Source organism: Idiotropiscis lumnitzeri, chromosome 5, assembly GCF_059441095.1.
Source record: "Idiotropiscis lumnitzeri isolate Australia: NSW breed Sydney's pygmy pipehorse chromosome 5, RoL_Ilum_1.0, whole genome shotgun sequence".
Classification (NCBI taxonomy): domain Eukaryota; kingdom Metazoa; phylum Chordata; class Actinopteri; order Syngnathiformes; family Syngnathidae; genus Idiotropiscis; species Idiotropiscis lumnitzeri.
Window position 1 is genome coordinate 8,550,969 of NC_142395.1, and position 27,384 is coordinate 8,578,352.

At 40.1% G+C, this 27,384-nt stretch overlaps 2 protein-coding genes across 2 annotated transcripts; both read right to left on the reverse strand.

Annotated features, from left to right (window-relative positions):
• Positions 1–20: 20 nt before the first annotated feature.
• eif3jb (eukaryotic translation initiation factor 3, subunit Jb) lies at positions 21–6,400 on the reverse strand. The gene is made up of 8 exons (XM_088296485.1): positions 6,157–6,400; positions 5,924–6,009; positions 3,933–3,984; positions 3,761–3,861; positions 3,570–3,663; positions 3,070–3,234; positions 2,900–2,973; positions 21–1,219 (listed from the first exon to the last, which is right to left on the reverse strand). Exons 1-8 carry the CDS (start codon positions 6,167–6,169, stop codon positions 1,091–1,093), a joined length of 714 nt encoding a protein of 237 aa, XP_088152611.1. The 5' UTR covers positions 6,170–6,400; the 3' UTR covers positions 21–1,090.
• A 4,158-nt stretch (positions 6,401–10,558) lies between these two features.
• Positions 10,559–27,021, reverse strand: strc1 (stereocilin 1). The gene is made up of 29 exons (XM_088296053.1): positions 26,988–27,021; positions 25,544–26,218; positions 25,433–25,457; positions 23,528–24,881; positions 22,637–23,437; positions 22,307–22,375; positions 22,121–22,231; positions 21,886–22,040; positions 21,019–21,205; positions 19,796–19,911; positions 19,205–19,334; positions 18,378–18,560; positions 17,642–17,680; positions 17,363–17,533; positions 17,020–17,157; positions 16,727–16,785; positions 16,432–16,567; positions 16,261–16,349; positions 15,635–15,770; positions 15,348–15,544; positions 15,117–15,210; positions 14,679–14,850; positions 14,356–14,531; positions 14,106–14,261; positions 13,105–13,247; positions 12,849–12,997; positions 12,211–12,308; positions 11,954–12,104; positions 10,559–10,641 (listed from the first exon to the last, which is right to left on the reverse strand). Exons 1-29 carry the CDS (start codon positions 27,019–27,021, stop codon positions 10,559–10,561), a joined length of 6,027 nt encoding a protein of 2,008 aa, XP_088152179.1.
• Between the last annotated feature and the right edge of the window lie 363 nt (positions 27,022–27,384).

Genomic DNA, 27,384 nt, shown 5'->3' on the forward strand with positions numbered 1-27,384 from the left:
TTCATAATTCCAGCAAGACATTTGTTTTGACCAGTGATTTATTAAATTAGATGCTTATAAAACACTGCGGCAGTCTAAATGTCAACACAGTAGCCAATTCCCCATGTAATGTTGAAATTGGTCAAGATCTAGAAAAAGGAGAAATAAATTGCTTTCAAACGACTTATCCCAGATGAAGAGAGTAGGGGGAGGCTCATAAACCCCACAATCCTCATCACACTCAATTGATACAAGCCTGCAGAAGTAATGATTAGAAGCCCATTTTATCAAGTTATTCCAATCTCGCTGATTCAATGTTTCCAAGCACTAGTAAATATCAACTTGGTTGAGCAAATTTCATTTGCAATGCACCAACAAACTCCACTTAATACCCTTGCCTCCAATTGTTCAAGGAGATCCAGCGACATAGCAAAAGAACGGCGGTCATGTTATTAAGCCAATTTGTACTTCATTACTCTTCTTCCCTTTAATCTTTCAGCTAACAGTGTGCTTTCTGTAAATATACATTCTCCACTTAGATGTCAGTTTCAGGGCCCCGGAATAAAACCTCTGCAGTTGAAAACATGTATAGTGGGTTGAATTATTTGTATTTGGCAACCAGTTATAGATACTATATACTCATCTGTAAGAGAACCATCCTCAAGTGAGACCTAAAATATATACATGACATTCTGGTTTAAGAATTTGCATAGAACCTTCTGTTTCTATGTCACTACATGTATAAGTGTAATACTGAGTCTGCTATTGGGACAGTAGCAACATTCCCTTGAAAATGAGCTCTGAAAACAGACAACAGCAGTTACAAAGTATACTCCCTTGAAGCAGGGTTACCCAACAGATAAAACTTAATTATTCAGATGTGTGCATGTGAGACCAGGCTGCATGAAGAGAGTTAAAAGGCAATTCCGTATGAATGAACATAAATCGAAGGTGACACTGGATGCTTCCAGCACAGTCCCTGAAGTCACTGAAGCAAGATGAAGGGGGCAACAAATAGTTCTGAACTTCCAGGATGGCACTGGACAGCATAAGGTAGAGCTGCAAAACTCAGGGTCGGAAGGGAACCAGGACTAATGCCATGGAGCCTGGGTCACATGAAGTCCTCGTAGTCTTGAGCATAGCCGCCGTCAAAGCCGCCATAGTCCAAGTCGTCTCGCATCTGTGCTTTCAAACCACCACCGGGTACGACACCTTTCTTCTTCTTTTTCCCTTTGTTTTGCTGGAAAGAAAACAAGCTGAGGTCAAATATTGCTCTGAATATCGCTTTTATATAGCATTGGCACATATTATGGGTCCTTCTCATAATAGAACATCAAGCTTGCAAATTAGAATGTCATGGAAGTCAAACATTCTGAGGTCAAACAAACATTTATAGTAAAAATACTTCCAGTGTCAAAATATTTGGTACTACCATCATCATGCAAGAAGACGTCACACAACACCTTAGTTTTAGCTTGCCAACTGTAGTCGGCCAAAAAAATAAACACTGGCACTGTGTTTGCGGAAATAAATATGGTCCCGGGTGTAAGGAGTGGCTCAACATCTTATATTGACAGAGTAGTGAGGTGGGAAGAAGTAGAAAGAGGCATTAAAGATTACCTCATGTCATATCAAATGAACCATCTGCATGAATAAATTACTACAATCACCAAAAAAACACCACCTCATGAAACTAATAATTCATAATAATAAATTAAATTCAAATAAAGTCAACACTGTTACTCTAAGCCAGTGGCTTTCAAATGGGGTACTCTGAGGCACATTGGGCGGTACTTCAGATTTATTTTATTTTTTTAAAGTTAATGCAGTCAAAAAAAAGCTTGATCAGAGCAGTTCCTTTCCGCCAAGAATGAGAAGGATCTCGAGAAGATCCTTTGTGTAGCGCAAGCCAAAGTGTCTTACGAAATGCAAAAAGATTTACCTGAGTGCAACAATGCAATATTCAATGTTGACAGCAGGTAATCTCAATCATCTACTTACATAGACATCTTTAGACATTCTTTAGTAGATGTGTTTTCATTTAAATTTAAGTTCATGCTTTCTTTTTTTAGAACAAAATCTTATGATCCAAAGGAGGATAATTTAAGTTAATAATTATTTTGGGAAGCATTGATTCATTCTCTTCCGCTTATCAGGTCGGGTCGCAGGGGCATCAATTCCTAACAATTAATCCTTTGGCTTTCTTTAGATTTTTTTTCCCTTGCATTTCCAAATAGTTCTACAGATATGACTACAAATGGAGTTCCAAAGTTGAATATATTAGACACTGCACTGTTTTAACCCCCCCCCCCTCAACCACAAATGCTTTACACTGGTTAGGGGGAACATGACTGAAAAAAGACCGACAATACTTGCTCTTAACAACTTAACAGTACTCTCCCTTGCCTGTGCGGAGAGCATATTTGGCTTTTGATGACGTATAGGTCAGGTGTGTACAGATGAGCGTTCATACTGCAGACACATTGGATACATATCAGATTTATGTCCACATTTTAAAGAGGCTCTGGTCAGAAAGGAGAAATGAATATCATTCCACTATTCATACAGCATGAACTATAAAAACTGATACATGCTGGAAATGGGCAAAAAACTATTTGAAGTGAGCTACAGTATGAATGATCATAGCCTAATGATTATAGGTTGGGTGTGTTTGTTTAAAATAAATCCCAATTACAGGAGAAGCTATCCCAACAACTGTGATAAAAAGTTTACCTACCAGGAAGGTTTTGGCCTGATATTACAATTGTTTGATCATAGATTAACCAAACCATCAAGCATCTAAGCACAATAGTATGTTCAAAAAAATAGCTGTGAATGCGAAGGTTACTCAGATGGCTTAACAGTGCCCCCTGGCAGTCACAAAGAAACTGATAAACAAAAGGCAGTCACAGTCTCTTACCTTTTCTTGTTTCTGTTTTTCACTCAGTAGAACTGAAAGGGAATTACTGACTTTCTTTAAATCATCCACTTCCACTGCAAATACAAAAAAAAATTACAAGTCAGACATGACTGAAAATATGATGAGGAACAGCATTATACAACATACTTCCATCTGAGAGAATCGCTTACATGAAATACAGAGTTCCCGAAACAATGAATCCAAGAAACTCGAATAATGTACAGATTTTTCAAACTGGGATATCTTTTCTTTCAGCAATTTTTCAAACTCTGTGAATTCTTCTTTGGAAGATGGGCACATTGCATCAATTCCAGCAACTGCGGGGCCGCCAACTCCTGCAAACAACAAAACAATAGGTTATGTGGTTATATAGATATAGATAGTGAACCCAAAAAAGAAGGGTATTCAGGCCAATTTTTTTTTGGAATGCATATTTTATGGCAGGTAATGACATAGCAAAGTGGCTTAAGTTGTGTCAGAGATCTCGCTAAATAGATCAAAAAGGAAAACAATCCAGAGAGAGGACAGTGTTTCAACAATCCAATTCCACTTACACTATTATTAATAACAATACTAATAAGTGTTATTATTATTATTACGAGTTTCACTGCATTTTAATATACAGTGGACTAGTGATGGTGGAGGCCCCAAAAAACTACTCCGGGCTTACCGAAGGCATCCTTTGCCAACTCCAAGTCTGCATCTTCCTGAAGCTTCTGCACTCTTAACTTCTGCGCAAGTTGCTCTTCGGGGGTGAGCTCTTCCTAGAAAATCAAATGGCACAAAGTTTAACACAACATATTTCTTCATGGTTCTATATGACAGTAAAATACAATAGCAAACAGTGGTGAAAGAACTCACTTCCAATTCTTTTTCTTTTAACTCCTGTTGTTTTTTCTTTAAACGGTTTTCTCTCTCTTTAATCTTCTCACTCAATTTTTTCTTTTCAGAAACTTTTCCCTCTGAAAATTAATAAAGGTAATTTAAGAAATTGTGCTGGAAAACAGCAGCTGTCAAAAGAATCAGTAAATACCAGTCTTGTTTAGTTCTTTTTTCTCCTCATTTTCCTCATCATCCCAGTTGTCCTGCAAAGAGAATAAGAGCCATCTTTAAAAAGCAGGCAAAAAAAGTCTGACATCAGTTATATTAAAAGCTCACATCAGCAGTTAGATTCAATCTGGACCATAAGCCATTCATTCTAAAATCATGTCCCATTGCATTAGGTACACTTACACATTCTAATTTTGATTACTAAAACGTATGACTTCCATGATGAATGGCAACTCTACGCACTGATAAATCACCAGAGATCAAACATGCTAGTACTTCAACATCACAGAAAACTTGGATGTGGTGATTCGTTGTTTGCAGAATAACACCCCAACACAAGTTTCAGTGAGGACCACAGTTGACTGAGTAAACTGGATCCTTCCTCATCCTCCCTTTTCATCAGATTTGGTCCCATCAGACTTTTTGGGTTCTCCAGACTTAAATAGGAACTGCGTGGCCAACATTTAGATACTGACGAAGACCCGATAGTGCGTTCCTTGAGGGCTGTGATCAAACCTGATTCTGGGGCCGAGTTAGTGGAGTATTGATGGAACAAATGCCTCTTGTTCAGGTTGGGAAATTTTTGGGACACCCCTTGCCCATAAATTGCATAAAACAAGCACACGGACCTGGTCTACTACTTCCACTCCCTCAACCCTCAACTTTTATGTAATTTCAGAGAGCTACTGTCATCACAGTACAGTATAGGGCTGAACAATAAATGGAATTCAAATAAAAATCACAGTGCAGTAGAATGTAATTTTCAAATTGCAAACACAGCAACTTCCTGTTTATCAACTCAGTAGGCTATATTTTTTTAGTTAAATCTTTTAAAAAATGAATTACATTTTTGATGTAATTTTTAAATAAAACAGTTACATTTAATTATATTATCAATGTAACTAGCGAATTTTATTTATAATCTATTATTCCCTCAATTGATCGAATAGACATTTTGCATTTAAGTGTTTGTTATACAGGTTTATTTAGTTTGTTAAAAAACACATTGGAAGCGAACCATAAAAAATAAATCAATCACATATTAAATCGCAAACTCATTCATCTCTAGTACAATACATTACAGTTAACCTGACATTGGGTATTGGTCCCAACATTTTTACTCAGGGGAATAATTCCAGCGTCAGGAATTTGACGTGAGATCATCAGTTTCTTTCTTCAGGCACAGGTATTCCACAGAAAGACCAACAATTGAGGACCCATCCCCACCTCCAACTGGCAATTTCCCTGCCACCATAGCAGCATTCAGGTAATAGCACCTGCACAACTCAAGCCCCACTTCCTAAAAATAAACGGAAAGTTCTGGAGCTAAGATGTTAGATGAGTCATCAGACCAGATGAGTTCAGCTGGCTGACTGCTGTTCGCGTTACCGAACTTCCAGCAGTCATACAAAAGCTAATTTCACATAATCGTTCATGACAACCGACTTAGAGCAGTAAACTGTCCCTCCTCAAGACGACACGATCCTTTAAACTCTGATAGCGTCGAGGTTACTCCGTAAGATTTCAAGACGCAAACTGAAGCTAGGCGAGCCAGTATGTTAGCAAGTCTGTTAGCCAACCGGGTGGCCCAACAAGAGATTAGCTTTAACTATCTTCATTTAGCCCGAAATGACCCAGATTTGTAAATAACTGCCACGAATTGGAAAGGACCACATGTTGCCATTCAAAACACTTAATGGGTGTTTGATATTAACTGTTACAATGTCCGCGAGTAGGCACAAATACAGAAGCACGCTGTTAGCTGCACTTGGGTTACAACAGCAGATCCCACATGCGGTAGCAGTCAGCTAACTTTAGCTTAACTGCGTGGGTAGCGATTGACTGTCACGCTACACCCGCGGTCAAGAACGGCAACATCGCCAGGACGATAAAGTCTCTAAACGTGTACAAATTATGTACACTTCAACACATTAAATAGCATGTCTCGGGGTGCCCACTGCCAGGTTCACCCACTTTAACGTCGTCATCCTCGTCTTCGCCTTCCCATTTGTCCTGTGGCGCCTTTTGATTCGGCTCCTCCGGCTCGAAGTTGTCAGCGTCTGTAAAAACGACAGCAGAAAATGTGTCAGCGCCAGCCACATACGACTCGGGAGTTCGGTAACAAAGGCGCGATGAGCTCGTGTATCAAAGTGGCTGACGAGTGAAAAAATGGCAGGCTTGCTATCCCGTCCGAGTTGGTTTCTTACCCCAGTCCGCCATGTTGGCTGTGATGCTAAATGTTTGACAGACAGTCGGGCTGCTCGGTGCTGCAGCCCGCTGGTTACGTTCACTCCACTTCCACTTACACGTCACTGGTATGAGCTCACTACTTGGTAATGTCGCCACACTCAGAGGGACAAAATGAGAATAATATTCGTTTATTTAATCAGTGTTGCTTTTTTTCTCTCCTATCCTCGCAATAATGATAGCACATGACAATTTAGCATTATCTAAAAACAGACGAGACAGATTTGTTGGCGTCAGAGTGACGTCATACGTCGATCGTACTCGTTACACTTTTTGACAAGCATCTCAGAACTTACCCTTTCATCCTAAAAGAGAAGACATAACCTTTAAACTTAATTGCCCTCATAATTTACAAATCCCAAGACTGATACTTATGGGCAACTTTTAACTTCAATTCAGGGTCAAACAAATAAATGTATCCTAAAACACGACTGAGATCACACTTTCCATAACCCCGAATGACTCTGCAGTCACTACAGTGTAGTGATTTAAGTTTTTTTGTGTGTATGTGATGAGATTTATGACAAATTGGCACGCCCCTTTTTGGAGCTTGGCATATTATTTTTTTTCCTCAGCTGTCTTGTCACAGCAGGGCGGCAAGCGAAGTAATATTGCTCGGATTGTCAGTTCTGTTGTCTAAAACTACTCTTGTCCTCTTCAACCTGTAAACGTATGAAAGCGTTCTGCACAATAGTTTGGATTTATTGACGTCAAACGTGAGCTCACGTAATCACCACCACAAAAAAAAAATACTGTGCCGATCGCTCCTCCATTGACCCAGGCTGAAGCAGAAAGAGTATGAATGCACACACGAACCCCGACTGATTATATTTCGGACATTGAGCTACGCTTAAATCATGTCAAATCTCAGGAAGTGCCTGGCTGCAAGCAGCCTGCAGGCGGACATGGATCTTTTGATATGTTGAAGTGGTCATAAGTAGGGGATGTCCACGTGGATTTTGGTCCCAATTTTTCACCGTTTATAGATGTTACTAGCAATGAAAGTACAATGATTTCCAATGGAGAGTTTGTAATTGGTCCCTTTGATGACTCCCAAGCAACATGGAGAGAGCGGAGGGGGCGTGGCCATATTCCTCATTAAAAGTTGCCGTTTTCAAGTTGCCACTTTTTTTCATATTTTCTCCAAAATAAATAAATAAAAAAGAGATAAAAATTATGTATATAAACTGAGCTTGTTAGTGAAAAATTGGCTATCTTGGCTGGCTAATTCCTTTAAAATACACACCTTTTTTTAAAGATGGCCGCTAACTGTACTTGGAAGCCTCATATCTTTGCTTCTGTTATTGTAATAATAACATATTTGGTTTCAAAGTTTACATAATTGGGGTCAAGGAATTTAATAAAATGTGTTTCAAGCTAAAAAAAACACATATAGTATTCGCCTTTCCATAAGGAGTGTAATATGCAATTGTTTATTTGAAATAAGCATGCCAAAAATACAGTCTCTTTACAGCTATCCATCCATCCATCTGCTTATCTGTGGTGGGGTCACGGGTGCAGCAGCTTTGGCATGGAAACCTGGACTTCTTTCTCCCCAGCCACTTCTTCCAACTATTCCACGGATTCCCAAGGCATTCTCAGGCTAGCCCGGAGACATACCTCCAGCATGTCTTCAGCGGTCCCCAAGACATGTCTTGTAAACCTCAGCAGGAGGCACCATAACCAGAAGGCTGAGCCACCTCACCGCACTCCACTCGATGTAGATGTGCAAGAACAGCGGAACTCCAAGCCCCTCAAGCTTCTCACCCTATCTATAAGGGAGAGCTCCGATACCGTGCAGAGGACAATTAATTTAGGAAGCTTGTATCCGTGTTCTTGTCCTATTGGTCATAACCCACAGTTTGTGACAGTAGGTGAAGATATTAAAGCGCTTCACCATTCAGCACAGCTCTTTCTTCACCATGACAAACCAACACAGAGTCCGCCTGACTGCAGACGCTACGCTGATCTCTCTGTTTATCACCCCTCCATTCTTTCTTAACTTGTGAACTAGACCCCAAGAAACTTGAGCTCTGCTCTGGGAAGGATCTCATCCCTTGTCTGGAGAGGGTACTCCCCATTTTCCCAACTGAGGACCATGGTCTCATATTTGGAGGTACTGATTCTCATCTCAACCACTTCACACTCAGTTGCATACTGAACCCTAATGATTTATACAATCTAATTTTAATTTGTCTTAACATATATTATGAAACAAGTGGCGTTTGCACACATCACACTTCTTTCAGTTGCAAACAGGTGGCACAACGTTGTTCTAAAATTGGCCATTGGTGTTTAGCTTATGTACTAAACTGTCACCAAAAATAAAACGCACTGTATTGATTTTCGAGTGTGAATTTTTAGATTGAGATTGTCAGCACAGCATTTTTGGAGTAATGATTGTGATTTGATTGTTGATGTACCATAAACATTGTATTGCATACACTTCCCAACAACCAAAATACAAATATCTTGAAAAAAAAAATATATATAAAATCAGTTACATTTTTAAACTCTCTCTTGCTTGTTTTTAAAAGTGCTGTATCCCTGCCATTAGTTCAAGACAAGACAATTCTATTCATTATTTGAAAGAAAATCTAAATACAGTTTTATACAGTGAAAATAAATTCTAAATAAATACATTTCTAAACAAGCCTATCCCAACTGTCTTTGGGCAATAGGCGGGGTACACCCTGGACTGGTTACCAGCCAATCACAGGGCTCACGGCAACGAACAACCATCTGCAATCACAATCACACCTAGGGGCAATCTAGAGTGTCCAATCAACCTATGTGGGAGGAAACCAGAGTACCCGCATGAGTGGAACATGCATACTGAACAAATATATACGGTGTACACATTAGGAACTCAAACTGGGGACACGGTGCGCCAGTGTTTAAAGGCCATCCAGATGGAAACAGTTCAAGGACGGGCCGCTTTAGATCTGGGGTGCACACTATTTTTCAGAATGCAAGCAACTTATAAAATAACCACGCCCAAGTGATCTACTTACTTTATTTGAAAATAGAATTAGAATTCTTTATAGATACAGTATATATTGATGTACATTGCATAACTGGATGAAATCATATGGCGCAATACAACTAATGCACATTTTCTGTCCTTCCTTAACTGATGACTTGCGCTGAATGGAATGAGTCAAGGATTGAGTCTGGACAGGAGCAGCTGATAGCGAGCGTTGCGCACACCTCCCAATGAACATACAGCACGTGTACTTAGACTTCATGTTTGCTCGTGCTGCAGCTGCTGGTTGCGGTGGTGGAACGGGGAAATTGCCAGTGCATGTCTTAGTGATTCGCCCACTTCCCCCTGGCTCTCCAATCAGTGCGAGGCGCCCCGCCACGGAGCCCACAGGAAAACAAAAATCCTCCATGTTCTCATGTCATTTTTAGATTTTATTATTAGGATTAGAGTAGACAGTCACTGATGGTGTAGTGGTACACTCGCCTGACTTGTGTGCGGGCAGCGTGGGATCGGGTCTCGCTCAGTGATGGTGTCGGTGTGTGCCCTGCAATTGGCTGGCGACCAGTTCAGGGTGTAGTGAGCCTTTCGCCCATAGTCAGCTGGGATAGGCTCCAGCACCCTCCCGCGACCCTCTACAGGATAAGCGGTGTGGATGATGACACATAATTAGAGTAGACGGCACAAAATGGAAACTGCTCATTTTTCTAGTTAGCGCTCTTGAGGCTGATGAGGCCCGCAACAGGTCTAGAACTGGCTGCTCTGTATGTCAATGCGATCGAGCGACATCAACTTGGCGAGCTACTGGTCAATTGCGATCGACGTAATGGGCAACCCTGGTTTAGACCATAGGCTGCGTTTGGAAATTAACAGGAGGGTAGTAAATGCGCTGGTGTCAGCGTGAATTTCCAAACATGCCAATTGTCAGAACTGAATGTCTTAAATTGTATGTCATCCATCCATCCATTATCTGTACTGCTTCTCCTCACCAGTGTCGCGGGGGTTGCTGGAGCCTATCCCAGCTCTTGTCGGGGAGTAGGCGGGGTACACCCTGAACTGGTTGCCAGCCAATCGCAGAGCACACATAGACAAACAACCATCCATGCTCACACTCATACCTAAGGGTGTATATAATGTCATTAAACACAAATATGTGCTATGCAATTAGCAGGTGACAAGTCCAGGGTTGGCTGGAACTCACTTGTGACCCTAATGATGACAAGTGATATAGAAACATGAGTAAATGGATGGACATCAATTCAATATGCTACGTAATTATTTCAAAGCGGTATAGTATTGCACAGAAAAATGGGGTAGCTTTGGTTGTGTGGGTGAGTCGGTGCTTCCTGATCCGGGGGATAATAGTGTCATGAAGCAACTTATGTCAGCTCAGGCTGCACCATCAGCAAGCCCAGGATCAGGTACAGAGAGCTGGGGCCCAGCGTCCGTCCCTGGGACCTCCCTGTAGGAGTACATTAACACATCATTGCAAACATCCAACTGTCAAATATCTACATATTATTCTTAGACTAATGAACAACTACTTCAATAGAGTACTTAAGCTTTCCGAATTGAAGTTGAACAAGGTTGCGCTCAAATGCTTTCAACAAGGTTGGCCTAAATAACTTTAATAGATTACGATACATTTAAAAAAAAAATGTATTTATTTTTTAGAAGCCTGCAAGTGCAGGGGTGTGCAATTCTGGTCCTCGAGGGCCCGTATCCCGGATGTTTTATATTCAAATGATCGGCAAGCTTTGCAGAATCTGGATAACAATTGTGCTCATGTGAATTAGGTGTGTTGGAGCAGGAAGACATGAACATCCAGCATACCGGCCCTCGAGGACTGGAGTTGCCCACCTCTGCTCAAGAGCAAATTCACCTCACTCTGTTTTATATTTGTGTTGCACACCACACTAAGAACCACATCACACACACGCACACACGCACACACACACACACACTCGCACACACCCCAGCATGCTAGGAGAGAAAGTAAAGGTAGAAAGTAGGCAAGGCGATATTGATTGTGTACTGAACATGTTGACCTGGTTTACCTGGATAATTAGGCTTTCCGTTTTTTTTAGGCTGATAACTCTTTGATTTAAAAAAAAAAAAAGGTAAAAGATGTTAACTTTTTTCTGGAAGTGGCACCCTTAAATTCCTGGAGCCACATTTTCTTGAATGTGAAATAAACGCCTTATATTTGTTTGACTGGCAAAGGTGTTTCATGGGAACATTGCTAAATATTTAGTATATAAGTGCGCTCTGTTGAAAATGACTAAATATTGAAACTATATAAAAATGTGAACATAGGCTAGACATTTCGGGAAGTTGGACTTTGGTTCGGACCTTTTAATTGGAAGAAATTTTCGTCGTGGACCTCTGTGACTTTTAATTGAATACCTCTGCCTTAGAGTAACCAAAAGAGTGAGTTCCTGAGGTTTACGTATGTCTATCAAAAGAATGACTGCAGAACGCCCTGCGGATTGGACGCTACATATGTTTACTCAAAGGTTGACCCAAAAGGAAAAACTTTAGGTTCCCTTGCAAACTAAAGATAGACAGAAACATTTAAGAGCTCGCGAAGTTTTTTTTTTTTTTTTACAAAAACTTTGTCGGTGCAAAAACATTGAATTTGTGTACTTGAAATTCATGTGTAGCTAGTTATAAACATGATTTATCACTATTATTGGGGCGTGTTTTTATTACTCACATAAGCTATGAAAAAAAAAGTAGAACACAGACAAATAAAGATGTGAGCGTGTCTTCACCCCTAAAGTCCACATGCCTGTCCTCCCAGGGTGTCAGCACCAGAAAGAGAGCGGTCCTCTGAACGTATGACAGAGCTGTGATTTGCTTCTCTGTTACTGCAGCAGCCTGCTCATGAGAGAACACGCTGATCTGCCGCTGATTGAACACCACCTTCACGCGATATGACATGGGGACAGGAAAGCAGAGGACAAAAAAAACACAGTTATAGCAGACTGGAATATTCATACAGATGAAGGAAGAATCTAAGTCAACTTACAGCAAATTTATCAGGTGATATCATAGAGATAGCCGTAGGTGTTATTCCTTCTATTTGCTCTTTCACCAAAGCCGACATGGCCATATCTGGGAGACCAGCTGTAAAAAGTTCATGTGGAGACTAAGTGTCAAGATTTATGGGATGCTCCAATGAACAAATACAATCTACAAAGTTGATTTTAAAATAGAGAACGAAAAAAAGTGTTTTTAATGTTTCTCAAGTGAATACTTTCTTTATTACAGCTGTACTGGACAGTACACTCAATGTTTTTTTCCATGATGATAATTCACCATTTTTGATTCAAAATAATTCAAGAATAACTGGCAATCAGTCCGGTGTACCCCATCCTCATCTAGTCAGCTAGGATAAGATCCACCTCGCCTGTGACCCAAATGAGGACAAGCCCTATAAAAAAATGGATGGATGAATATTTCAACTAATGTATATCCCACTACTCGATTATTTCTTTTAAGTTCCTAAAGTAGAACAATCTAGTGCTTCACGACACAGCAATTAAAAAAAATTGTGAGGTTAAAATTTGGAATTGAATAATTGAACGAATTTGAAAAATAAATGAATTTGAATAACTCATTTCAATGAGACATTGGAATGCATCTGTAAAGGTGAACTCTCAATACCTGCCAGGACCCCTATCTCAATGAAAACCTCCGTCCCCCATGAACTGATGGGTCCAAAAGCCAGACTGTGGGTCAGCAGGCCCACCAGCGCTGACAACTGTTCTTCTGAGCAGGAGAGCTTGAGCTGACCCAGCCAGAGCACCGCCTTGCTATATCCACCAGGGGGAGACATAGTAAATCAGTGATCTGTGAGGTTGAAAGTGACGAAAGGATGCTTACATCTTTACATATATTGTAAATATGTTTATTTTCTCACCTAAACTCAACAGCATTGAAAGAGCTAAGTTCTGTTTCTTTAGCTCCACACACCATGTATCCAATGGCTACCAGTGTGCTGGAGTCAAGTTGGCTCGGGTTCAGCTTGGTGGAGTTCAACATTGTTGAGAACAGTGCAACCAACTAGGGAGAAAGCAAATGTCGTCATCCGTCTACCCCTTTAAAATACCAATACAAGGGATTTGCGTAAAGTCGACCACCGCAGACCAAGATGGTAAATGTCAAGAGACACCCTGACAAACTGAGCAGGTAATGTGTAGGAGGAGAATAGGGGTAGCATGATGAAAGCAATAAAATTGGATTTGAAAAGGTTTCCACCGTTAACCTCTATTGTTATCACATTTCATCAAAGGTGGAGAAAAAAGATTACTACTCTCACTATGTACTTTGAGGAGTAAACTTAGATTTAAATGTTTTTAAACAAACAATTGTTTAAAAAAAAAAAAAAGCCATGAATGGCGAATATCTTTTTTTCTGAATCTTCTGCCATTGTTGTTATAGAGTATGTGGTCAGCGTTAATGCTTCTTGGTTTACTGTCAACCATGTCACTGCTCTCCCGTTTTTTTTTTTTTTTTTCCCAGAGACTCCAAGATATTAATAAGATATTTATTGTTGTTTTTTACATCTCGTCACATTCACAGAGACACAATAAGGACTAGAGAGTACTGATATCTTAAAATAGGGTATATTAATAAATGGTCCAGAGAAAAAGAAATAAGATCAAAGAAAATAAGAGGACGATAACCTGAAAAACTGAAGCACACTAACAAAGTATTTGTATTTTGTTCATTCCTACCACTGCATTTGAAATATATATATTCCAAGCTTTGTATAAATAGCATAAGTGTTTTAGGGCAAAGTGACTCTTTTGTGTGTGAATTCCTCATATAGATGAGTAAAGGAGTCCATCCAGTCCATATATCTTGCCATGCATTCATCCATCCATCCATCTACTAAAGTAAATGTCTCCCAGCACTCACCTGTTCATCGCTCCACTCACTGATGGCGCCCAAAGCAGCGATGCTGCTTCTTTCAGTCAGTCGGAGCATACGGATCTCCTCTGGTGCCATTTCCAAGGTCAGCCGGCCCATCTGACTGATGATGGACTGGGAGAAGGAAGAAACTTGGCCGAACATCTTCATTCCATTCCATTTGGCCAGAAAAGAAGGGCAAATTGCACACCATCAGTTTTACTGTAATGATGCTCACTGTTATGTTGCAAAGTCTTACCTGTTTGACTTTTTGGAAGACTGCGCTGCGTTGGTAAGATGCAAGAAGGGGATCATGGCCAATCAGCTCCAGGCAGTTTGTGAAGGCTGATGGCGACATGCTCGTCAGGCTGTCAGTGGTCCAAGCAAATGGAGCAGTTGTCTGCAGAATCTCACATGTGGGAACCATCGGAGCCGCTGTTTAGATAATAGAAAAAAAAAAATAATACAAATATTCATATGGATAGATGTGATACGTATTTTATATGGAATCTGAACTAGGAGCATTTAATTATGCTATGTGTAGTTTCCTAAAATGCTGTGGAGTATTAAAATGATGCTTACGTGACAGAGGATTTTTCTTTAGGAAACCTAAAAAGAACTGAAGAACAAACTGTTGCTTTTCAGCGAACCGCCACTTGTCATGCTCATCTAAACAGTGACGACCCACAACACGTCGTTCCCACTGGCGCTGACTGATGAACAGCTTCTCAATACGGCCAAGAGTCATCAAATCCTGTTGTTGTAACACACACATCAACATGGTGACACAACGATCATTTACAGGACAAAACCTGATCCTGACACCTCCTGAACTTAAAGGATATCATGACAGGCTCTCTTTGCGTAGAATGGATCATATCAAGTAACAATCCAAACAACTCCCTGAAGATTTTTGGACCTTAATATAAATACAATGCGGCCAAAAGATTTATTGTTCACAGCAAAACAATTTTTTTATAACTATTTAAATAAATGGAAATTTTACAGCATTGAACTCACAAAGGAAATTTCCTGCAGTCTGTCCTGAGGAAGGAAAAAAAGAAACCGGTCTATTTGACTCAGTGTAGTCTGGTTCCAATTCTCCACTGCAGGGCTGAAGAAAAAAATTAAAATCATACAACTGCTCTGGAAAAAAACTAATTAATCTGATTTGAAGAAATAAAAATCCTGCATAACATTAAAAAGAAGAGTAACTCCTTGATTGACTTGTAATTCAACATATATATATACCCAAAGACAGCAACTTCCTGCAGGATTCGCGCCACAATTTCCATCTTGCTGCTGCTGTAGCACAATGTCTGGAGAAAATCCAGATTGTTCAGGAAGAATGTGCGATCCAGCTGGACCAGAATCTCATCTGAAACAAACGTGGCCATAATGTCCAGAGAGCGGAACTCCTCCTCAGTGTACACTCCGGTGTACATGCCCTGTGGACACAAAACGACAAACACATTGACATAAGTGTCAGACTTTGAGTCTACAGTCATATGAAAAAATCTTCAGAGGAATCTTCTGACCAGCCTCTGCACCATCTTGTCCACAAGAAGCAGTTGTTGTGTTTTTGACATCATGAAAAACGGAACAGGGTCCTCAATTATCATTTGACGCAAAGTGTCCATCACGTCTGAAGGAAACTTTTTAATGGTGCTCACCCTGCAGAGAAAAAAAAAACGTATATCTGAAACTGTTGAATATGAATGATGACAATGGTGTTTTTATTTTTTTTTTATTTGTACTTTTTTTGTCATGATTCTTCAGTGAATCCATCCATTCCCTTTTCTACAAGGTCACAGATAAATAGAGCAGATCCAATCTGATTTTAAGAAAGAGGCTGGCTATGTGCTGGACTTGTCGTCAGCCAATCATGATGCAGACAGACAAAACTATACATACTCACATTCACACCAATGCACATGAAGAATAATCAGTAAAGCGATCATTAATATTTCTGCAATTTCAATTATTTTAAAAAAACGTGGATAAGGTAGATTTGCACATTGTAATTCAATCCAATAGTGGGAAAATACATTCTTTTGTAGTAATAATATTGCTCTGATAACTGAGATGGGTTTTTTTTAAACTGATTCGTGTTTATTTAGATTATTGTACAATTCTTATAATTCAAATAATTATTCACACTCACGGCATAGACAGTGCCATCTCCACCCCTAAGTCTTGAAGCAGTTCAGAGAAGAACTCAAATTGGTGGACCTCCTTGATCACACACTTTTTCTGCATTGGAGAGTAAACAGTCATCAAGCGTGTTGAAGAGATCCAATTTTTTCCGTCAATATCTACTGTAGCTACATTTTACCAGTGAGGTGTGCAGAGGATTGGGCTGCTGCCTGAGGAGACTCAAGATTTTCTTAACCGCTGCAGGTGAGGCGTCAGCCCTGAATTGTTGCTGTATGGTTAGGCAGCTCATGCCCTGTCCCAGCGTCCCGAGACTCCTGATCATGTAAAGGTCACAAACACACAAATATACGAACTGCGAGTCAGTAAAATTGTAACAATGGTTGACAGAACACAGAAATGAGCATTTTGTTTCAGTATAAGTGTTTCACACAGACGGTGCGTGAATTGAATTAGACTTCAAAACTTATACTTACAGGACATCTCCGATTAAGTTTGATTTTGTATTCAGCTCCCTTTTCAATATTGCTATAGCCTAGGGAAGAACATGAAAACAACTTTTTTTGTTACAAAATTGTAGCACACAGATCTCGCCGTGATGGAAAAACAATGGAAATCCGACATCGTTTGTTGTTTCCAAGCAAGTCTAGTTACAGAAACAGTGACATTACCTCTTCTGGACACTTTAGTCATTTAGAAACTATTGGAGCCACATACCATCACATCTTTGAACTCAAGCAATGCTAAAAGAAGATGAGCTGTTTGAAACCTGCTGTGTGTTCCACGGTTTAGTGAATGCACTGGAGATGTCCGTTAGTAGAGAAGCTCTGGGCAGTATGCTTAGAAGGGGAGTGCAACAAAGTAGTGGCTCGACGTCGTCCAACCAGAAGATGACCTCTGGAAAGCCCTGGTTAGAATAAACGTAAAGCATTATTGATGTATCCTAGTCTGGCAGAGCAAAATAAAATAAAATAAAAATTAAAAAAGCAGTTGCCCATCATAAGAACACGGGCATTGGAGCCAGGAGGCTACTGCTCAAATGGAAATGAAAAGGAGAAATTAAGATTACGTTTTGATCTTCCACCCATTATTTTTGTATGTTTGAGTTATACCCAGAGTTTGGTGGCAATAGCATTTGCTTGTGGTGGGTGGAGTCCCGCTGAGTGTTGCGCCAGGTCAGGTAGCGATGACAACAGCCTGTCAGATGTCAGCATCAATAACGTCTCCGTCTTTAGTCCTACACTGATAGAACCGAGCTCCTGGAGGCGGCCTGGATCACTCAGCTAGGCAGGGAGGATGGGGCGAGCGCCATGAAGGTCATGACAAACAAAAACACTACAAAGCAAACTATGATAACAACTTTCATTTTGAGGAGGAAAAAAAAAGCCTACTGCGTTGATCGATGACAGCTTGTCAACAATTATGGAGGCCTGCATTGGATAAAAAAAACAAAAGATCAAGAAGAAGTGCACTTCGAGGGCACCAGCAGGACTTGAAACATTTTGTTAGTGGAAAGCATCATCTCAGCACTCTACAAAATAAATTGGCTGTGGCTCAAGTTTGTGTTTCACAAACTTTGCAGCTCCATCAAAAAATATTTTACTTATTTCTAATACAAGAAAACAACGGTCCGCATTTTTTGTAATTACACAATCTTTGTAAACAATGTGTTCACAAACAAAAATCTATAGAATCACAAACATGAACATTTCAGATTATTTGGCCACAACATACAATAAATCCAACACAATACAGGGTGATTTGAAATTACGACTGACATGAGCACCTCAAATTGTGTCTAGGATTATGCATTTTGAATTGTTTCCAGATTCACATTACAAGTAAAACTTTGTCTGTTGTGAACATTTTGAATGTTTATTTTATTTCTGAGGTGAGCGCTGCCATGTTCCTGCCTGTCAGGTGTACCTAAGGGAGCCAGGACAAATTGCCCACCTATACTCAGGCACCAAATTATGTGACCACCAGGGTCCCTGCAAGGAATTTCACTTGCGTGCAACCCACATTGACTTTCTGAATTAAAAAGTGGTTCACCATAATGCATGGAACTTTTCTGTATTTCCTCATATGACATCCTGCAAAATCCCCGTGTTGTGTGCAACTCTCTACCTGTGCAGGACTGAAAGACACAGCTTTGAGGGCAGGAAGTGAGGCAAGCAGCTGCGACGGGGAGAGGCCCAGCAGGAAAGTGGCGCCAAGGGACGGCAGTAGGTGGGCAATTTCTGACAGTCTCTTTGGACTGAGTGAGGATGGGATCTTTAACTCAGTGCTGTTCAGTAACAGACTGGTGGTCTGTAAGAAAGAACAGGCAAGGAAGCATGACCTACAGAAAGAGTCGAAAGTAAAGACCGAGCGTTCAGCGGTATGGATCTTTTGAGGCCGATGCTGATTTTTGACAGGAAAAAATATTGATTCCTGAATAATTGTTTGATTAATTTAAATAATATATATATATGAACTAAACTGGTACTGGCTATGAATTTCCTCTTGCATCTAGGTCAATTCTTTGCGCAACTTGCATTGCTCAGCCGAGCAACGGCTGCAAAAGTTAAGCTTTGCACTAGGTTGAAAATTCTAAGTACATAAATAGGGATTTGAGGTTATAGTATAGATTTGTGTAGTAAATAATGAAGCCATTGTTAGTTATGTAATGTCGATCTGTAGTATACAATCAAAACAATACAATATAAGACAACGTTTTTTTTTTTTTATAGCAATTGGAAAACATCAGCCATATGGCCAGTTATTTTGGCCAATGCTAAAGCGGCCGATATAATTGGACAGGCCCAAGTTAGAACTTATTCAAAATCATGAGAAAGTGTCAACATCTTTGACTGATACTGCATGGAGGATAACTAAATGTCATGTTAAAAATAAAAAGACATTAACAACACAAAATATAGGAAGCAGCCCAAATGCACGTGGCTGTTCCTTACCAAGTGATTTGGTATGGTAAGTCCTTCGTGAGTGCAGTTCACGATGACATCCCAGATTACACTGAAAGCCTCACTGCCTTTGTATGCGAAGAGGTCACTTGGCTCTGCCAGGCATGAGAGACTATCCAGCCTAAAATCGCAGACAGTCAACAGCACAATTCTGATCCAAAATGCCATTTTGAGGAATTAATTTACAAAGACATAATTTTGTTGATTTTATTTTGCTTTGCTATGGTGTTCCAAATGTTGTACTCCTTTCATTAAGCTAAATGATAGCACCAAAATATTATAACTCATGAAAGCGCAGCTCTACATAAAAATCATAAATGCAAGATTAAATACATAGTTAACTCAACACTTTTTTAACAGTGTCAATCAAAAGTGAACATTATATCATCTCTTTAAAGTCAGTTTTGGTTGAAGCTACGGTGCTGGATCTAATTAGACGGAAGATATCGTACTTTGTGAAGTGTCTGGTGAGTTTACAGTGCACCACACGCCATATTTGAAATCCAAATGAATAGAAAAGCAATATTTAGAAGTCATAAGTTTGCAGAAAGTGTTGCAGTGGTCTCTGGAGTATTTCCTGACCTGATGAAGTCATGAGCAGTCAAGTTTTTGAAGGTGCCGATGATGCTCTGTGCCACAAATTCCTGCTTCAAGGAAGTCAAGCTGTTTCTTTGCAATATATCCAGTCCATCTAATAGCTAGGGGCAAACATAATGAAATCATTATTAATGATAGTAGTGTTCAGTAGAGAAGGCCAAAAAAAAAAAATTTTTTTATGCTTTCACACATACCCACCGCAAGTGCATGTATTTTGTCACTAGTTATGATTTATTTATTAAAAAAAAAACATTAAATTTATTAAAATTCATTTATAAAAACAGAAATGTGGCAATTTTTTGTAAATGTTAAAAAAGGTGATCCACATTATCATTTACTGGGGTTATCCTTCAATGCCCCACAATTTGTTGAGGAAGTATGGTTTTATTTATCGTGTGTATCTAAAAAAATATATAATATAATTTATAACAAAACACACAAACAAACAAATAATGGTTAAAAGATGCCTAACAAAACTCCCTTTAAAATGAAAGACCATTTATTGATTTATTTTTTCCAATTAGTTTGAATTACTTTTTAGAGCAGCTTTGTTAGTTTATTAGTTTAGTCCAAAATTCCTCACTTTAGTTTTACTATTATTTTCACAGTTTTTTAAATATATGTATTTTTCAATTGCAAGATTAAAAAGGTCACTATTGTGTAATAAAATAAACTATAATTCACAATCGACTGTTAGACCTTCTTTCTTCTGTACGGACATCATTTTTAAATATGTTTAAAAACAAGTCTGAAAGACAAAAATAAAGGAGATTTTCACCATAATTCTAGTTAGTTTTAGTTTGTCTTATAAACGCAAGATGTAGTTTGTGTTAAGATTTCTTTCATTTTTATATTTACTTCATTAATGAAAATGTTTTTATCAGTTATAGTTTTAGTTATCTCATTAGTTTTCATGAAATATAATAACCCTGTGACACAAAACCATGAACGCTCATATTCACACCCACAGACAATTGAGAGTCTTCAATGAGCCCATTGGTTTTTGGATTTTAAGAGGAAGCTGGAGAGTGCGCACAAGCAAATGCAACTTTTATATTCTGAAGTATATTGTAATATATTGATTTCGCTCCCCAAAAGCTGCGTGTTCAATCATGAAGAACTCAACATTTGACCAGCCGGCGACAGACAAATTGAAGTGACAGCGTCATATTTCCTCAACGTGGTGTCACAGATCAGAGGACTGTCACCTGAGCAGGTGAGAGGTGTTGGAAGTTGTGTAAGGGCAGGTAAGTTATCACATTTCCAGTGTCCCTGATGAGTGACTCATGAGCTTCATTGATGTTGGACGGGGGCAAAATTGTACTGTACCACAATCCAAAGGCTCGCTGCTGAGCCGCAGACATATGATGTAAGTTGTTGTTTATGGTTTCCCTCCTGAAAAAAAAAAAAAACATTTCAATTCATACAGATATGTTACATTAGGCTGTCAAACCCTCTATTCATGTCAAAATCTGAAAGTCTAAATGTCAGCACCAGATAAGCACAAAATTGTAAACCGATAATAGTATAGCTTTGACTGAGACTGTTAGGTAAGTATAAATAATGGGGTTGTGGTTTTCACAGCTTTACTTGAGTGATCATTTGTGTTTTTAACATTTTTGATACTTCATTTCACATGATGGGGCAACATAGTTCAGTATCATGGAAAAAAATAATTAAAAATAGGGAGTCAAATTAATGTCTGACAATGCCAACCAAAATGGAGCATTATCTTTATTGCAAAATGCAAACACTGGTACACCATACCACCTACATACATCTCTTATATTAGTTCTCACCTGAATGTGTAAGTGAACTTACTGAGGTGAATGGTAACTATACTGTATATTATTAAATACTGTGGTTGATTTTATCCCCATTTTCCTAAGAAATATGATTTTTGTTGCATTTGTACAAGTTTAAATTTGGCGCTGATCAAAATAGAACGATTCAATCAAGTCTTGTTTCGTGCTTAGTTCAACTGAGTAAAGGTTGAATAAAAAATGCAATATAGGATTGTGGAAATCACAATGGCGATGATCAGCTTAGTTGTAAATAAACATGGCGTCTCGTACACATCAAGGTTATTTTGCAGAGGAGGCAAAGTCCGGATGTCAATAGGACTTGCTTCCTTCAAAAGGGGAGCCAGCTCTGAAAAAAGACTTCCGTCCTTTGCCAGATGGTTGTGGAACAGCACCGATATCAGGGTGGACAGGTAGTTATCAGTCAGCTGGCAACACAAGCAAAATCACTTTTGAGTCAACGGGCGTGGCACATTTTACACACGCTAATCTGTAACAATATAATCACCTTCATTGTATCCTTATTTCTTGCATAGTATTGGAGGATCAGCCTGAGAGTTGTGATGTGCGCAGCACTAAGCACTGACCTCAGGCTGGCCAATGGTATGCTGAAGTATTCCTACATAGACAGAGAAACTGTGACAAAACCACCCGGAAAGGACATAAATAAGGCACAAATGATATAACATTTTACTTTAATGATGATGAAATATTCATTCGTAGTTCCATCCCGGGCTGTCTGCATCAAGCTGGTCAGGACTGTCTGAAAAGGAGAAAATCACAGGCCACAACATAGCAAGGTAGTGAGATGGCTGGGAAGTTACACAGCACCAGCCTGTCTGATTTTGTGGAATAATAATAGCACATATCACAGCAGAAAGCTCATAATGTAAACCTAAAATATACAATACTGTTCAAATGCTACATGCTGTGATTTACCAACCAAATCAACCTCGGTTTCTAAGAACAAGGGAATTGGTAATTTTAGCAATATCCCTAAATTATAAAAAAGTAATAACCTTACCCCAAAACACTGCAGCAAGACTCTCTTTTTATCAAAGTTGTTCTCCCTTTCGAGATAACGAGCTACAGAGTCCAGGACACTAATGCGTATGTTCTTGATGACGTGCAGTGAAGTGTTCTGGATCTCCTCTATTGCTAGCAAGACAAGAATAGATGTGCTGACTGCTTGGTCCAACACTTCAGCTGCGGATGGAGTCACCAAATGACCCACCCGGGACATCAGACTGTCTGTCCAGCAGCGTATAATCAATCGCAGGACCATGTCCTGGCTTGCCCCAGGCTGGCAGGCTGCGCTCAAGTCAACAGGACAGGTCCAGTTGAAGTGCCTCAACAATTGTTTGACCAAGCAAATGTCCTCAGAGGTTTGGTTACTTGTGGTGGTGTGGTTGGTGTAGGTGGCACACATGGTGCTCACCCACATGCTAGTGTGCTCATGTGCCAGCAAGTAGAGAAGGGCAGGATTGGAGCAAATAGATGACACAAAGTTGAACTGATCATGCTCCCAGCAGAGTGTGAAGAGCACCGCATCCGGGAGGGATATACTCCAAGTGGAATACTGGCACTGCTCTGCGGGGTTGAATCCTGTCCCATCTCCGTCTCCCTCCCCATCTTCATCCAGATTTGAATGGTTGGCACAATACCTAATCAGCCAAGTGTTGTCTTGGTTCGCCATCAGGTTGTGCAGGACTGCCTCATTGGAGCAGACGTTGAAGGTGAAGTTTTTTGGGTCCCTTTCTGCGCACAGAGCCACTTCAGTCATGTCAACGATGATGGGGCGAGTCCATTCGGAATACTTGCACACCTGAAGAACAAAAAAGATTAAAAAGAGATGATGAATCTCATTCATTCTTGTCATCCTAATTGAATGGATTGAGCCAAATAAAACACACACCTGTGGTGTGCCCTCTATTTCCTCAGTTTCCTTATCTGCGCACACTGTTTTCAGCCATTTGTTCAGAGGGTTCTGTAAGAGCTTTTCAAATAAAGTTGCCTCACAGCAGACATTCTTCTGAAAAGCAAGCTGGTCATGCTGCCAACACAGTCCGACCACTGAATCGTCCACCTGCCGATTCTTCCATGAGTTGTAGTCGCACCAGTCCAAAATACCAGAAGGTTGTGGAGCCGTAGTGGTGGGTGGAAAAATCAAAGCAGTTCTGCAATGATCCTCAAGCCAGGCATTGTCCTGATTACCTAACAGACTATTTAAAAAGGTTATATTAGCGCAAACCTTGTCTGCGAAATCTGTGGGATCATTGCGTATGCACTGCGCCAAGACATCTGATGTAATTTGCATCACATCTTCCCACTCCGAGTAGTGACACGATAGTGACGACAGTGGATCCGGGCCAGGAAACAGTGTTGCAAGTGGCGCGACCGTGCAGTTTGGCATGAACCTCACATTTTCCGGGTTGGAGAATAACAACATGAAGAAGCCAGTATGCTCGCAGATGAGTTTTATGAGTTTTGGACTGTCCAGGCTGAAACAGAACTCCAGCAGATGTGGCTGTACCGTAACTGTAGGTTGATCAATCCACTGTTGGTAGACGCAGAACTGATCCACCAGGTAGCCGTTGTCTGCTGTGGAATTTGCACAGTATCCATACAACCAACTGTTCATCTGGTCTGAGAGCAATTTCCTCATCACTAAAGAATTGTTGCACACATGCTTCACAAACTCCTCCCGTTCGTTGTCGCTGCACAGAGAGACAAGGATGGCATCCACCACCGGGTTTTCTAACCAGCTGTTGTAGTTACAGACAAGCTGTTGGAGGTTGGGGGCTTCTCTGGCTTTTCGGGGAGGCGCGTGGGAGGCGTGTGGGCTGCTCACAGGGAAGATATGCGTGTCTCCAACACTGCAATCGGATGACCTCCCGAGGAGTGGGGACACCAGTGCTTGAATAACATAGCACGTATTGCTCCATACCAGCTCAACCTCTCGGGCACTGAGCGAGCTGAGCGCCTGACACAAGGTGAGCACCGATGTTGACATTTGTGCTCTGGATCCATAGAGAATCTCACCACAAAGTGTATCATTGATTGCGGACAGATTTTGCTGATCACATCGGAGCAGCATGTCATAGCTGTTATTAGTGACTGCTTCTGGGAGACTGCGGTTGAGGGAAGGAGGATTCTGGCATTCTGGACCTGGATATGTGCACAAAGACTGTTCTGGAGTCAGGAGGGCCTCCAGAAGGATGTCGATAAATGCGTTGGTGAAGGACCAGCTCACGTTGTGGTTCATTCCCCTAAACAAGACAAATTCATTCAATAATGGCTAAACCGCATACCATTTTAGAAAGCTCTATTCTGGGAAATATGTGTTTGACTTCTTGGATTGGAAATACAGAATAAAAATATATTATAATAAACCTAAAATAATTAACAAAATTAAAATGCACTCAATGTCTAAATTTCTCCCTTTAATTATTGCTATGTATATTATCGTGGTTGTTTATTGTCACAATAGTGCACAACTGGAGAGCATATTTGTAATATGTGCTTCACAGATTTTGGTTACCTTTAGCTACCGTAGATGAGACATTTGTCATTGTTGTTCAGTGCAGCCTTACAAGACTACAAACTACACTCACACATACCATGTTAGTGTATTTAATGACAACAATGAAGAACGTTATATTTGCCTGTGTTTGTGTACCGAAGTGTTACCAGCAGTGTTACTAAAAAACAAAAACACTGAAAAAAATCCAACACAATATGTCAAGAAAGTACCCACGCAATTTTGGTGCAATTCAAGTACTTGCTTGTTGTTTTTATAAAGGCAAACTTTTGCACTCACCACATTATGAGTTCTTTGAGATTTCCTGAAATGATGGAAAACAATAAATGGATTTCCAATAACTATATCACTGTCAAAAGATTTTTGAAATGATACTGAGAGACAGGTTACCTTGCTCGCAGCTCTCACTTTCATTTGGAGATGGAATTCTTATTCCAAACTGTAATGCGATTTTCACATAGTCCATTGGTACTTGGATTAATGTCGCCATAATGTTGGAGATGTAAATAACAGCAGCATCCACCACGCCACTCACTGCACTCATAAGAGTCTCAGATAGCGGCAAGCTTTTAAAGATGGTTAAAAATGTCTCAAAGATGGTCAGTGTTGTAGCTGCTGATTCTTCCACCCTGAAGTAGGAGCTCATCATACTATCATCTGCATGTGCTGCATCACTCGAGGGAGAACACGTCTGGGATCTCAGGGATGAGAAGAACAGCAGCAGTGGTTTGCCTAACTCCAGAGAAACTCTCTTCGTGAGCTCTGCTTTCACTCCACAATCTTGCCTCTCAGATAAAATGCAAACTAAACTGTTGGGAAGGTCATTCATGAAGCCTTCTCTTAGCAGTGGTTGGAAGACAGAGAAGACATCAGTCAAAACACCAGAATATCCATTCAAACCCGTGGAAGAAGTGTCCGTGCTGCGAGTATTTGTATTTTCATCAGACAAGTACTGAATCTGATTGATAACTCTTTGGACGTCTGCGTCTAAGCTGGTAGGCTGGCTCATTTTCCGTCGTATTATTCGCGGTTGTGGACTCACTTGATTTGCATCACTTATGATCCCTGTGAATGAATAAGGAAACATTTAGATCTACTAAATGGATGGGGAATCGAAAAGCTCACCACAAATATGCCATAAAATTATTATATATCTTGCATGGAGAAAATCTGTGTTTTCAATAGTTTCTTAACTTATTTAGCTTCATGTAAGTCACAATTATAGAAATAGTTTTCATGATGCGGTTCAGGTCAACACAAGGAGTGAAAAGTACAGATTCGCTGTTGACTGGTTGCACGCAAAAATATTTGGTTCTAATTGTTATAAACTACTGTCGTTCATTTGATCAGACATCGGTGTCAGCGGTTCATTTTCAGCATTCCTATGTCATTAAACCTGTGCAGGGGCACCTGCTTGAGGGTGGTACTTGTGAAATGCAAGCTTCCTCAAGTGGTACGTGTAAGAATCTTAGCCCATGTACTGTACAGTTCGGCAGCATTCAACTCAATATTTCAGCGTATTTTTTTTAATCCTACAAATGCAATACATTTTGAGTCATAATTCAACTATTGTTTTTTTATTAAATTAATTTTACTAAGAGAAACTGCTCCGGCATATAATGGCATTTTAATTTTTAGGAATTACTCGTGCCTTATTTTCGCATTATACGGCTACTTATTATTAATAATTACTTTGGCACTTGTAGAACTAAGTCATCATAGGTGGTCATCCAAAATGTTTGAGAACCACTTTAAACTATCAGTAATGCGACACGGAATTGTGAAGCCACGTTTCAATCATACACTTCAATATTGCAGTATTGTTCGTACTTACCGAATAGAATGCACACAGTGAAAGCAGCCCACATTGTTTTGGAATTAACGAGCGACCAACGTACAAAAACACACCGAAAAGAACGTGTCCAATTTCTGTCACCTCATAAAATATGAAATTCAAAAGCGAGATCCGCCAATGTCCGGTTAAGATGTTTGACTTCCATGATTTGTGGGCTTGATCCTCAGTGTACAACTGACTGACCGGCAACTAACACCTGCCCAAAAAGCTGTGTGATTAAGAAGGACACAGAGGCAAACTGGTTGTGGGGGGGAAAACCCAGACTGGATTTGGGCAAAAGACGTTATGAAATATTAACGAGTAATGTTGATTGAAGTTGTGTGGTCAGAAACCCGAGTCCTGCCAGGGGACACGGGGCAGGTGACTGACACGACAT

What these genes read in the sequence shown, in the direction of transcription:
- eif3jb (XM_088296485.1), bottom strand. An exon ending in AAAAGAACTAAACAAGACTG is followed by an intron (nt 3,862 to 3,932) that starts GTATTTACTGAT and finishes ATTAATTTTCAG; the next exon opens with AGGGAAAAGTTTCTGAAAAG. An exon ending in TAAAAGAAAAAGAATTGGAA is followed by an intron (nt 3,664 to 3,760) that starts GTGAGTTCTTTC and finishes TTGATTTTCTAG; the next exon opens with GAAGAGCTCACCCCCGAAGA.
- strc1 (XM_088296053.1), bottom strand. Translation starts at nt 27,021, where the DNA reads ATGTGGGCTGCTTTCACTGTGTGCATTCTATTCG. An exon ending in AAATAGAGGGCACACCACAG is followed by an intron (nt 23,438 to 23,527) that starts GTGTGTGTTTTA and finishes TTTGTTCTTCAG; the next exon opens with GTGTGCAAGTATTCCGAATG. An exon ending in ACAAGATGGTGCAGAGGCTG is followed by an intron (nt 15,545 to 15,634) that starts GTCAGAAGATTC and finishes TTGTGTCCACAG; the next exon opens with GGCATGTACACCGGAGTGTA.